The sequence below is a fragment of the Parasteatoda tepidariorum genome, chromosome 11 (assembly GCF_982258835.1).
Source record: "Parasteatoda tepidariorum strain Cologne lab strain chromosome 11, Ptep-v5.0, whole genome shotgun sequence".
Taxonomy (NCBI): domain Eukaryota; kingdom Metazoa; phylum Arthropoda; class Arachnida; order Araneae; family Theridiidae; genus Parasteatoda; species Parasteatoda tepidariorum.
Genome location: NC_141765.1, coordinates 55806728 through 55819427, shown reverse-complemented (window position 1 = coordinate 55819427; position 12700 = coordinate 55806728). Strand labels below are relative to the sequence as shown.

Genomic DNA, 12700 nt, shown 5'->3' with positions numbered 1-12700 from the left:
TGTTTTTCAAACCTAAACCTTTATTAGTAATTAGATATGCTTCATAAAAATAAAGAGTATGTTTCAGAGTGAAAGATGCAAAATTTATTTTTTAATCAAATATCATTTTTACATCATTTATTAAAGAATTATTTTTAAGAATTATTTATTATTGAAAAATAAGAATTAAACAACATCAGATTGTAATTCGTTGAAATGCTTTGAATTTGTAATTGTAGTTTGCGTACCAGTTTCAATGAGTTTTCTATTCACTTTTTTTCATTTTTAATACGAAATAAAGTGTTTTCGTTTAAAAAAAAGAATTTTAAATTAATTGCAGGTTGGCACAAAAATTTGCAAATCATAGTTTAAAAGCAACGCCTTTTGCTTAATTGAAAAATTGTAAAAAATGCCAAGCTGAATGGAAGAAAAATAATTTAAATAGGAATAGAATTTGATTACTATTTTTATTTCTCTTCTAAATAAGTTAAAATGAGGTAAGTAACAGAAGAATTAAACAAAATATTTTCGAACCTTGTATGTATTTGTTAAAAAAAATTCGGTAATCAAAGAATAGCATTATTAATAAAATTTTATTTCAATTAAAAAAAAAATTAAATGTTGGAAAAGTAAAATATTTAAAATGTAACCTTTGCAAAGATAAAAGTATCAAGCGTACATAATTTCTTTCGCTCCTTACTTATAATAAGAATTAATGTAAATTTTGTTTCGTGTTAAGATCGTATATCCTATATACATATTAATTCCTATTTCTCAAATTGTTTTATGGTATATTAAACTTTGCAAAAGTAGTAGTCAAGGGATATTGCACAAGGTTGGTTAAATTAGTTTTAAATGTTATGAATTATAAGCTATTCCTAAAGTGAAATTTTTTTCTAGCAACATTAGAATAAAATTTTTGTGTTTCTTGCAACAAAAAAAAAGAATTCAAAAATTAAAAGAAAATATTTAATACGGTTGGGAAATATAAGTAAACTAACTGCCCTATAATGAATTGCAAGATAATAGGAAGGCATACTAAAGATAATCTGAAGAATTTTGAATTTATTTTAATAATTATTTATAATTATAAGCAATATAGAATTTAGAATTTATTTTATAATTCTTCGATAATTTTAAAACTAAATTTCTTAGTAAAATGTTACGAAACTAATAGAATTTTAGTTTGATCGTTCAACATTTCAAAATAAAGACTGTAAGAACAAATGTATGATAAAAATATATATACACCAGAAAACTAAAAATAAATAATATTAAATTATTAATGCTTTATAAACCACTGTTGCTTATACATGAAACACAATATTACCCCCCCTTTTTTTTTCTTCAGTTTCCTCTTCTTTTTATTTTTTTTAAATTAAATCTTGCAAATTTTTATTTTATATCTTTAAAAAATTATAATGGCGAAGATAAAAGTACTGAAAATGTGATGTCTTTTAAAAAAATTCTTAAATTATGTAACTAACTTTATTTTTTTTCGGCATTTTTTCTGGATACTTTACTGAAGTAGAAGGAATACATCACTTATACTTTTGAGAATAGTGTTGAAAATTCCAATTATAAAATCAAAAACAAAAGAAATGTACATTCGTTTCGTTGAAATTTAAAACTGAATCAATGAATCAAAAAATACATTTATATTAAAAAATCTATCCATGTAACTGATTTGAATACTTAAATATTTCATTTTTATGCTTATTTAATAAACACTTTTAATTTAAAAAAATATAAAAAGTAGCTCAATTAATCTTTTAAAAGACATTATTTGAATAGAAATTTATTCCCTAAGAAGCTCTAAGGAATAATGTGTGAATAATGTGTATTTCATTTGATAGTGAACTATGTACCTTGAAAATAGGAATTAATCATTTTGTTGTAAGCAGAAATCTTTCCCACAAGTGATTAATAACTATCTAGCCATTCATTAAAGGTGAGTTTTCAGCATATTATCAGCGTAATTATAAATGCCTAATTTTCCAAATTATAGTCTAATAGTTAATTCATTTAATTTAACAAATTATGCTGTAAAAAGGAAACAGCTATTAAATAATCGTTTATACTAAAATGATAAATAAAAATTAGCATAAAACAATGAAGTTTGGCATTTGTTTTTGAAATGTTAATTTTGTCTCTTTTTTATTGTTACTGAAAATTAAAAGCCTGGCTTAAAGATTTTATGTGCTTTTACAAATATTTAAGGTCTTTTCATAAAATGAATTGATAAGGATATCGTTAATTGTCATTAAATATAAATTTAATGGTGTTAAATGTTGTGCATAATAATAATGTCATACTTTTTTCCTCTTTTACAAGATTATATAGATAAACTTTGATTTGGTGCGATGAGTAAAATTTTCTTTACCAGCCATTTTGTAAAAAAAAAAAAACTTATAAATGTATTAAAAAAGAAAGCAAAAGTAAACTATAAGTATCATTCTTTTTAGCTTATTAATAAAAGTACACAAAGAGTTTTACTTGTTTTGAAATTTATTTAGGACATATTACCTTAACGAGAAAATGTTTCTAAAAAGTTTGCAATTAAATTACATTACAAGTTATTTTTTCTAAGCTTTAGTTGCAAATGGCTTTTAGACATAAATAACTGTGATTTTAGTAGATGTCACTACCCAATATGAAGCTCATCAGCTAAATAAATTTTTATGAATCATTCTTCCCTAAATAAACATCTCATGTTTCTCACACAAATTTCAGTATCTTATGCAATGTGAGGAGCTTTTTAAAATAAACTTTTTTTTATTGCTGTTTCCGATTGCACTCCTAAATTTATTTCAGAATTGATTATTAATATAGATCTAATTACTTATGATTTGATTTAAGAACTGGTCACAACAAAACAAATCAATATTATAACCATTAATATTTTATTAGCTTTGAAAGATTATTTACACAGCAATTTTTTTGTATATTTTTAAAAATATTTTTATGGTAGAAAAAAGGAATATTTAGTTTTTTTTTCAGCTGAAAAGATGAAGAATCAATATATTCTCCTTTTTGGAGAGCCTTTTTCAAACGGACTTCATATACTTTACTTATGGGATCATTTCACCAAGAGAGAACTTTAATGCCAACTTAATTAAACTTTTCTTATAATAAATCTGCTTAATCTACAGCTCTAGACTTTGGCACTAAATATTTCACATCTAAGCCACATAAGTTTTATTTTAAGTTCTTATTAGCTTTACGGATTCTATCCAAAGTATACTTAAAATAAAATTAAATCTCGATCAATACTTTAATTATTCGGTTGTTTAAGAAAGATCGAATTTTTTAATAGAATTCGTTAAAACCTGATTACATATTCAGTAATGAATTTTCAATATATGCTTCTAAAAATGTATAGAGGTTTTAAAAAAATTTTAAAATTATTATTTTATCGAAAAATCTAAAAATGACCTATTTAATTTTCAACTACTCCAAAACATTACTCCATTCAATGTGCGCATCTACGCACCTAGTTCATCTACGCATGTCAATTATTTACATATGGTAGTTTTTTACAACATTTACAGTGATAATATTTACACGAATCTATTTAATTGGTGAAAATAGTTTTAAAAATAACGTTATCTTTTATGGAAGCTATTTAACTCTATTTTCATTTTTCTGTTCTTAATTAATATGACTTACTAGAAATATTAATAAGTAAAGTTTTATTATAGTTTTATTATATTATAGTTTTTGAACAAAACAGAATTTGATTTTTAAAAAATGCAAGCATATTTCCATCGAATGTATAATTTTTTTCAGAAGGAGTCTGGAACATAGTTTTACAACTTTTAAAAAAATAAAGTATTTATTATTTTAATTTAATTGTCCTGATTGAAAATATTAATTCGTAAATCTTAAAATATTTTTTAAACGGATTGAATTTGAATTACTTATACTTTAATTACCGTCAGCATATTTTGTTATTAGCATTCAAGAAGAAATAGCATTTTTTTCTGAAAAACTTGTACATTAAAATCGAGAAATTTAATTTCCTGAAGATAAATCATTGCAAAATATCGAAAATATGCTTATATACTGTCCAATACAATTACAGTCATATTTTTTTAAGTAAAAAAAAAAAAACATCTAACTAACAAAAATTTTTGTACCCCGGATAGCTTAAAATATTTTTTTTCTTTTCTACTACACTAAACATGCGAATCACAATATTTAAACTTTTTTTTATGAGATAATTTCAAGAAATGTTTTAAAGAAATTGTAGTTAATGAAACATTATTATCTTTCGAATACTTTTAAAGATATATTTTAGATGTAATTAAACGTTGCGAAAATATTTATTTTACATTTATTTAAGGACGTATTCACACAATTACAGAGTGTTCTAATTGTGACAGTGTTCAAAAATTTATAATAGAAAAACATTTATGATTAAGAAAAAACGACCCATGCTTTGAATTTATGTGAAAATACATATTTTTTCTACCAGACTCCCTGGTTTTATTTAAAAAATTTTTTTATTGTCTGATAGTGATGAAAGCCGTTTTTTAACGTAGTTTCTGTTGCGTTTTGATATCTCATTCTCCGAGTACGATGAGTGGTAGTACTGTTGATAGTGCGCATTTCAAAAATTTTTAATTTCTGTATAAGTTTTTCAATTATATTTCTTTGATTAACGGGTTTATTACTTGTTACGTCATTTGTTAAAAATTCATAGAATAGCTTTGATGAGAACATTTTCACCAAATTATGTACGCAATATTTGATGAATGAAAAGAAATATAGCTAAAGTATGTTGTTACAAATTATTGTGTTTTCAGGTAAAAGTTAAAAATATATTTTAAATTCTCCTTCTTATCTTTACGTTTCATATATTCTCAGAATAATTTTATAAATTTCATGTGCCAGTTAATTAAAGTTTTCAATTTCTGGGGCTTTTTTGTGTTTTCTCATGTTTTAAAGCGTCATTGGGTTTTGGCTTAAAGAGACAAATATGTGAATGTACTTAATTTTTGTACCAATCCTTTTAACACTAAGCAACACTTATTCTTGAGTGGAAGTCGATATATAGCGTGGAGAAGACCAGTTTTGAGAAGTTTGGAGACTGATAACGCTTAAAAAATTATTTTGCGTATAGCATGCACATTAACATGAACATTTTTAATTGGATTTTGTTGCTTTATCTCGCATTTCGATTTTTTTTCCTTTGTATTGATCTGTGATACTTCATTTGTTGTTACTATAACTTCAAACATTTCATGTGTGGGCCAATTTTTTTCGTAACATTTTCTACATTTTCTCATATTTTTATGCGTAGATGGTTTTTTTCTTGAAGAAACAACGATATGGATTTATGACTCATCGTTCATCTCACAAACTGACGCTTAGTAAACTTAAGTATTCTTATGAATTATATGGCAGAATTTATTCTGAAATTACAATCGATAAACTAGGTTGAGAATGAGTATTTTTACTAACTTTGGTACACGAACTTCAAAAATAATAGTTAAGCTTTGTTGATTTTCAATGGAAAAATAACTTTTTGCTTAATAAAACTTTATTGATTTATCACGAGTCGCAATTGTTCTGCTCTTGTATTGATGTGTGTTAGTTCGTGTATTATTATTGCAACTTTATGATACTCCTGCGTCTGTTAATCGTTTAAAAATAAGAGATTTGAATTTTCTCATATTTTTATGTGCTGTTGGCTTCTTTTGAAGCTATGAAACTTTATGCCCCACTGTGTTATGTACTAGGGAAATTATTGGTTGTTGAAGTTAGATGCATAAATAATTGATTTTGTATAATTATAAATTACAAGATAACATTTAAAATTCAAACAACATTGATTTAGGAACATGAAAAAAATTTTGAGTCAGAATACTTTTATAACTTTATTATTACAGAAATAATCTGAAATCTCTACTTTTCTGTCGTATATAAAAATTATTTATAGTCTAATTGCCGCTTTTAAAGTTAATTAATTTATTTACTTGGACCATTGGTTATGCAAATAAAACATTGAATTAAATTAAATATTTTAGTTCAGAAAAAAAATATATTGTTAATTAAAAATTATAAAATTTGGGTCTCATTTACAACGAGAAATATATTTTGACATTAATCTGTTTTGCTCTAGTTGTATAATATCGTTATTTCAAATTTAATGAAGTAGTATGAATTGTTGAATTATGTTTTTTTCTTTGCTAATTTAACCATGTTTAATTCATGTATTACATTATGTTTTATCTACGAGGTGTATAGTGAGTTTTCAAGCTGGACTGAATAATGGATTTGTGACAGATATTACTATGAATTTTTTAAACAAACAGCTTCACTAATTAATTTTTAAAAATAATTCACGTTTCTTTTTTTTTTAATAAAATAAGCAATTTTACGATGATGTTGTCAAAATTAATCTAGTTTTGATGCAGAATTTAGTATTGGCCTTCGAATACTGAGCAAAAAAGTTTATTTTCCAAATAGCTTGTCAATTAAAATAAATTACACTTGAGATGAATTTAGCTGATTAATTTGTAGTTATTACAATATTTATTTAATATTCATACAACTATAGAATTTAATGATTTTTTTATGACTTTCTGGTTGCCAAAGATTTGTAATTGCGTCACAGGTGGCAGAAATCTACGAAAACTTTCCATGTTTAATCTGATTACAAAGGGACTCTGTCCCGTGATTCGTCTACTACTGCTAATTAATTTATTTATTTGTTTATTTTGTTGTAATGGTCGGTTTGAGTCAATGGTAGCATAAGTTTTGCTTCAACCGAGTGATTTATTCTCTGTGCAATCATGGCTGTGATGTAGCTGCAGTTTATTTACGTCGTACAAGAACTGCACAATGGGCTATAAGTGACGGTCTGGGAAACATCCCTAAGGATTATCCGAAGATCCATCACAATTTTGATTCTCTGCAGATGGGATTTCACTTCTTCTGTAGCCCGCTGACCTGTGCACGAAGCCGAGCACTTTACGATAGAACAGTTTAACGAGGACCAATGCCACACACTCTCTGTTCCTTCGTAGACTGATCCAATTGGTCACCCACCCGCTAACTGACTGCAGTCAATTAATACTTGCTTGACTTCGGTGTTCTACTGGGAATCGTGTCCTGACGATCAGTTCGCTGCTGAACATCCTGGTTCTGAAGTAAGTGTTTGGTCATCTAAGGTGGCTAGTCTCTTGCGGGCTTTCATGGCTCCTGCGTTAAATTAAGCACCCCTTTACTCCTAAATGTTCATGGACCCATGCCTATAGGACGCGATAGCAACCAGCTGCCATCTAGAAGCAATGCGTGTGAACCCTTGCTCCTAAATCCCACTTAGAACCCCTCAGAAACCCCCATGACCAGGCTTGTTGTAAACGAAAAGCTTAGTGTAGAATACATTACAATAAAATAATTTAAAAAAAACATTATATTTAAGTGAAGTATATAAAGTTAGTTAAATAACTGTTAAATTAATTATTTAAACTTGGACACTATGAAACCTGGATTACTTAATTAATGATTATAATGGCTTGGAGAAAGAAAGAAAAAGAATCATATTGAGTGAATTAATGGTAAAGGGTTTATCTAATTCAAGATTGTAATTGCTCGAAGAATAGAAAAAAGAGTTAAAAATGAGTGCGGTGGGGGTTTCTTATTAGAAAAAAAACCAGCTGCCTCATATGAATGTGAAAAAGAAAACGTTTTAAATTTTACACATGAATTATTAAGTCTAGATCATCCAGCTTTTTCCCGAAATATTAGAGTCCGTAGGAAATGGTCAGACGCCTTCAAGGTAGTCTCACCACCCCTTTGGGTGGTCAGAGTGGCAAGTAACAAGTCAGTAACAAGTATTTAAACAATACTCTGTAACTACTAAAATTAACATGGATTTTTGAAATGCTTAAAAATTAATAGCATTGATGAAGTTAATTTTAAACCTTGAAAAAGAATTACTTTGAAACTGTATCTGTAATAGTGTCAGATTGCAAAAAAAAAAATTTCTTGATGCCAGCTTGAGAACTTATTGCATACACCTCGTAAGTGAACTAATATCTTTCGGATAAATGATTGGAAAGTTGACTCTTATACTCACTTTAGGTAAAGCCAGAATTTCTCTCACCATATGTTCCGACTGTATATCCAGATGGTTTGTCTTCTACAAAGCTTGGGCTTCGATTTCGTGTTCAAGAAGACCATTTCAGAAGTGAAGAAATGCGATTAAAATGCACAGCAACGTTGGCAAAAGTTGTTAAAATGATGACGGTAGAGACAATCCCCGTGGGGCCACAGAGAACTTCTGGATTCCACGTTTTATCTAATTCTGCAGCAGGTTTGTTAGATTTTTTTTTTAATTAAGTACTTGATTTCTAAGAGCAAGCGTAAGTACTTTTAAAATTTCCTACGAAATGCAATTACTCCTGATAAGGTAAGTAACATATAAAAATGTTGTTTTTTTCATATATATATAAATTAAAATTTATTTATTGCCAATTCCACTCATTGACATGTATGATGTCTCTGTATTGTACAGAAACATTTTTATACGAAAAATAAGTAAGTAAAATCGTATTTTTATTGTAACTGTTATTTTTTTCCATTGTTTCTTTAAGTAAGTATGCATATACACGTTTTTTTTCCTAATCGAAGCTCGATTTCTCACATGAAATTTTTGGAAGATTATTTTGCACATGCATTAGAAATCAAAACTAAGAAAACTAGGTTACATTTTACCACCTCAACTACTAAGTTAATTAGAGAAGCGCAGACTAAGACGGAAATAAAACCTTGAAGATTAAAGATATAAAGCTTTCTTCTAGATACTGTATTAAAACTGTTTATTAATTTTCATAATAAAAAAGTAAGTATAATTTATCTACGATTTGTAACAATATAATACTCAACTAAATTTTACTTTATTGTTTATAACATTTTAAAAAATTCTTTTAATAATACATGCTGCTTGTTGGGTAAAATATGTTTTTCGATATTTTAAAAGTAAATTTTTTCTTAAAAAAAGAACTTCATCTAAAAAGAGAAAAATTTCTATTTTTTAAATGTAGTTGGATTACATGTTTTCTAATGAAAATTTACTTTTTAAAAAGGAAAAATTTATATACTTTTACATCTTTTGCAGCTTATTTATTAAGAAATCATAGAAAAAAAATATCGAAAGCCATAATGTGAACAAACAAAGCATTTGTAAAATTCAAGCATGATAATGACAAATTTAATACATCTCCTATTTTGTGAAGAAAAAAAAAACGTAGTGCAGATCTCTATTCTTCAATGAACATGCTTTCCATACATGCATGAAAATTCATTTTCCCCCACTTATTCCATACTGAACAATTACACAAATTTTTGAGTGATTTATTTTTTAAATAAATATAAAGCTTCCGTTATTTTGTTTCAAACTATTACAAATATACAATAAATTTTCAGTAATTCGAAAAGGATTACCTTTGTCCGTAAAATTAATGCCCACTGTGTGAAAAACGAAAAATATTTTTTGATCCAATGAACGGACATTCACTAATTAGGATTCAATCTTAATGGTTCGAGATCAATACGCTAAATATGTTAAATATATTTCATTTCAAAACCGTCGTTGAACAGCCAACAGCATTTTTTGAGTTTGCGACTACCAATGTTCAACTCCGTAGCCTTGTAGTTTTGAACCTAATCGAAAAGACAAGGGAACTCCTGGTTTAAGTATTAGAAAAAAATTTGCTTGCCTGGTGGACTCCTTGAAAGAACTGACCAGCATTTTCCCTACATGGAAAGGAAAACCTCTCACGTTTAGCCTAACGATAACGGGACTCTAACCCATGATCAGTCTACCACTGAGGATATTTTACGTCAGCACTGTGGTCAGTGCAAGCTGGATGCGGGATTTGTACTGACCAGCCATGACTGGGATTCGAACTTGGTTCACCTGAATGGAAGGTGAACTCTCTATTCCCCTGATCCATCACGGCTCAAATAAGTAAATTAATTATTTTCTATTAAAATATGCTAATAATGCATATTAAAATAGGATAATTACATATTCGCACCTAAACAGTATTGAGCTTAAGAGCCAATATTGTAGAACAAGAAGAAGAGTATTAGAAACCTACCCCAACATTAAGTTAAGAAAAAAAAATTAGAAAGATCTTTAAAAAATTTAGTAGCAGGGTGTAGATATTTTTTATTACAGCGTGGCCCCGAGAGCAGAATTTACGGGTGAATTTTATACAATGATAATAAAAAGGGAAGAATACAGTTAAGGCTCTAATCAAGTAGTAGTAGCAGAAGGGAAAAAAAATCTTTTTCATTCTTTCTTTGCGGTGTTCTCTCAATTTATTTATTTTATTTCTTCCTTAATTTTTATTTTTACAAGTTTAGAGACGTTTTAAAAAGGAGTCTCAGCAATCCCCCTCCCTATTTGTTTGTAATTTTTTTAAAAAAATACAAAGTAAACAAAGGATTAAATTTAATCTGCAGAGCCCGTTGCCGTGCTTGAGGGTTCATGCTACCGGTAGCGTTGTTTTGCTTCAGGATTCAAAGGGAAACGTAATTATAGAATTTGAAATACATGTACTAAGACTTTCTTATTGTGTTTTTTAAGAATCTAAGCATTTTGTAAACCTTATAATTTAAAACTGAGCAAAAAAAAAAGTATAGAAATATACTCATTTAAATATTAAATTTAATATTCTAAATGCAATGAAAATCCAACCTGAATACCACAAAGAACGTAACTCATCGTTATATAAAAGTAGTAATTCAAACTTTTCAACGTTTAAGAAAACTTTTAATGCTTATTAAGCGAGGAAACTTTAAAAGTATTATTACTTAAGTAGTTGCTTAAGAAATAAGAACTTAAATCTGTAACTTGCTTAAGCAACTGCAGTGTAGAATTCATTAATCAGAGGGTATTCAGCATTAAGCTCGTTCATCATTATCTCGTGAGAGAGTGGACGTGAATAACTCTTTCAGAGGAAAGGTTATAAATATTAAATTAACCTCTTCAAAAATTACCATTAGCAGATCCCGTAGTAAGTAGCCGAAATATGCAGCCTGTCTACAACGACAAGATTTGAAAATGTGATGTTTAATAGGTGGAACGCTTCTGATTTATAGTTGGTGGACGGTATGACACTTCAGATTAATAATCCCAGGATAAAGCTTCTCACATCAAATTAAATTAAAGGAAATAGAAATGCATAATAATTTTTCACTTTGAACAAGTTGAATGGATTTTTACTATATTGTGTAACTTTATTATTTTCTCATTCTTGTAAGCGTAAGTTAAGAATATGGAACTATGAAAAAACTGTTTATCATTCGATTCTCTGATTAGTGAAGCTTGGTAAACAAATAAAATGTGACTCGGTAGTTAAAACATTGGAATGAAAATTAGATAATAGTAAATATTAGAAGCTCGCAGCCATAGCCGAAAATTATAGTAAAACATAGTAGCTCACAACAGTTTGTTTCCTATACAGCTTATTGAGCTGACGCTGCATCAAACAACTTATTCATTTAGGGTTATGGGATCACTCCAGGTGAACAACACATTACAATTATCTGCGAAAAGTTATAGAGATAAAGTAAAGGATATAGAAAGGAAAAGATGTTTCCTCAGAAATTCCTCGGTACGAGACTCTACACTAAGAAGAAAAACTTACAAGGCGAAGAACATACTTTTATTAACAGAGTGTTATATGTATTAAGATTCAGCGCATGCGCATTTAAAGCAAACTGTCACCTGAACCGGTTATTGTTGATTGGAAGCATAGCCTTAAGATAATCACCATTTAATTCTTTTGATCTACTACAAAATGATATATCGCTGAATGTTCTAGCAGATATAATAAACATCGATGATGTAAATGTACTTAAAGAAATATCATGGTAAACGTACAGTACTGTTAATAAATAGGGCGAAAATGTAGCCATAAGGAAAACGAACCAAAAAGAAAGAAGTTCCTTCTCATTCCTAATTCCGGCAGTGGTTGGTGGAGAGTTGGGTTCAAACCTGTTTGAAGATAATCCCCTGCTGATGTCCCTCTAAATGCTGCATTCTCCTTTATTCACGGAGACCGTACCAACCCTTGGGGTGCAGGTTAACATTATGTCTATGGAAATTAGCCTTCTTTCCTATGTATATTCTTTGGATAAAATATTAGTGTCCTTCATTCACACTTCAGGAATGCAGGTCTTCTGATTTCTTTTTGAAGAACGACAACGAATGGTTACAAATATCTCATTTGATCGACGGATTTCTGGAAAATGAAAATGGGTGGCGGATAGATTAGTCAAGCAGTTATTTTGATATCCTCACTATGGAACTTGCCTGAGGAAATCTGAGGAGGGAAACTAAAAATCGCAATCCCTTTTCGAAATCCATCAAGCGTTAGATAGCAGTATTGCTGTTTAGAAAGGAAAATTTGATACAAAGCAACTTCTAAACTGTGTTACTACCAGCATGAAATTACGTAGTTAAATCTACATAAGAGTAAGAATGGGTCATACCCCTTAACTATTGTTTCATATATTTCTCTGAGATGTATTTTGAAAAGCCATGCGTGTCTATTAAACCTAGTGAAAGACCAAATTATTCGCTTATTTTTATATTCGCTCTTGTTGTCACCAGATTTTATTAATTTCTGCCCAACAGTTTTGGTTATAACCAACCAAATCTGAAAATTTCCTCTATTTTAAACTAATGTATATTTAA

General features: G+C 28.3%; 1 protein-coding gene across 2 annotated transcripts in view; it reads left to right on the top strand.

Moving 5' to 3' along the window:
• LOC107445948 (synaptogenesis protein syg-2) overlaps positions 1-12700 on the top strand; it is a 137335-nt gene that overhangs the window by 119842 nt on the left and 4793 nt on the right. The window contains exon 7 of one of the 2 annotated variants that reach the window (XM_016060465.4): positions 8074-8305. The exons of the other annotated variant lie outside the window; for it this stretch is intronic. Within the exon in view, the coding sequence (XP_015915951.1) occupies positions 8074-8305 (232 nt within the window). The remainder of the gene's footprint in view (positions 1-8073; positions 8306-12700) is intronic. 2 annotated transcript variants of the gene reach the window in all.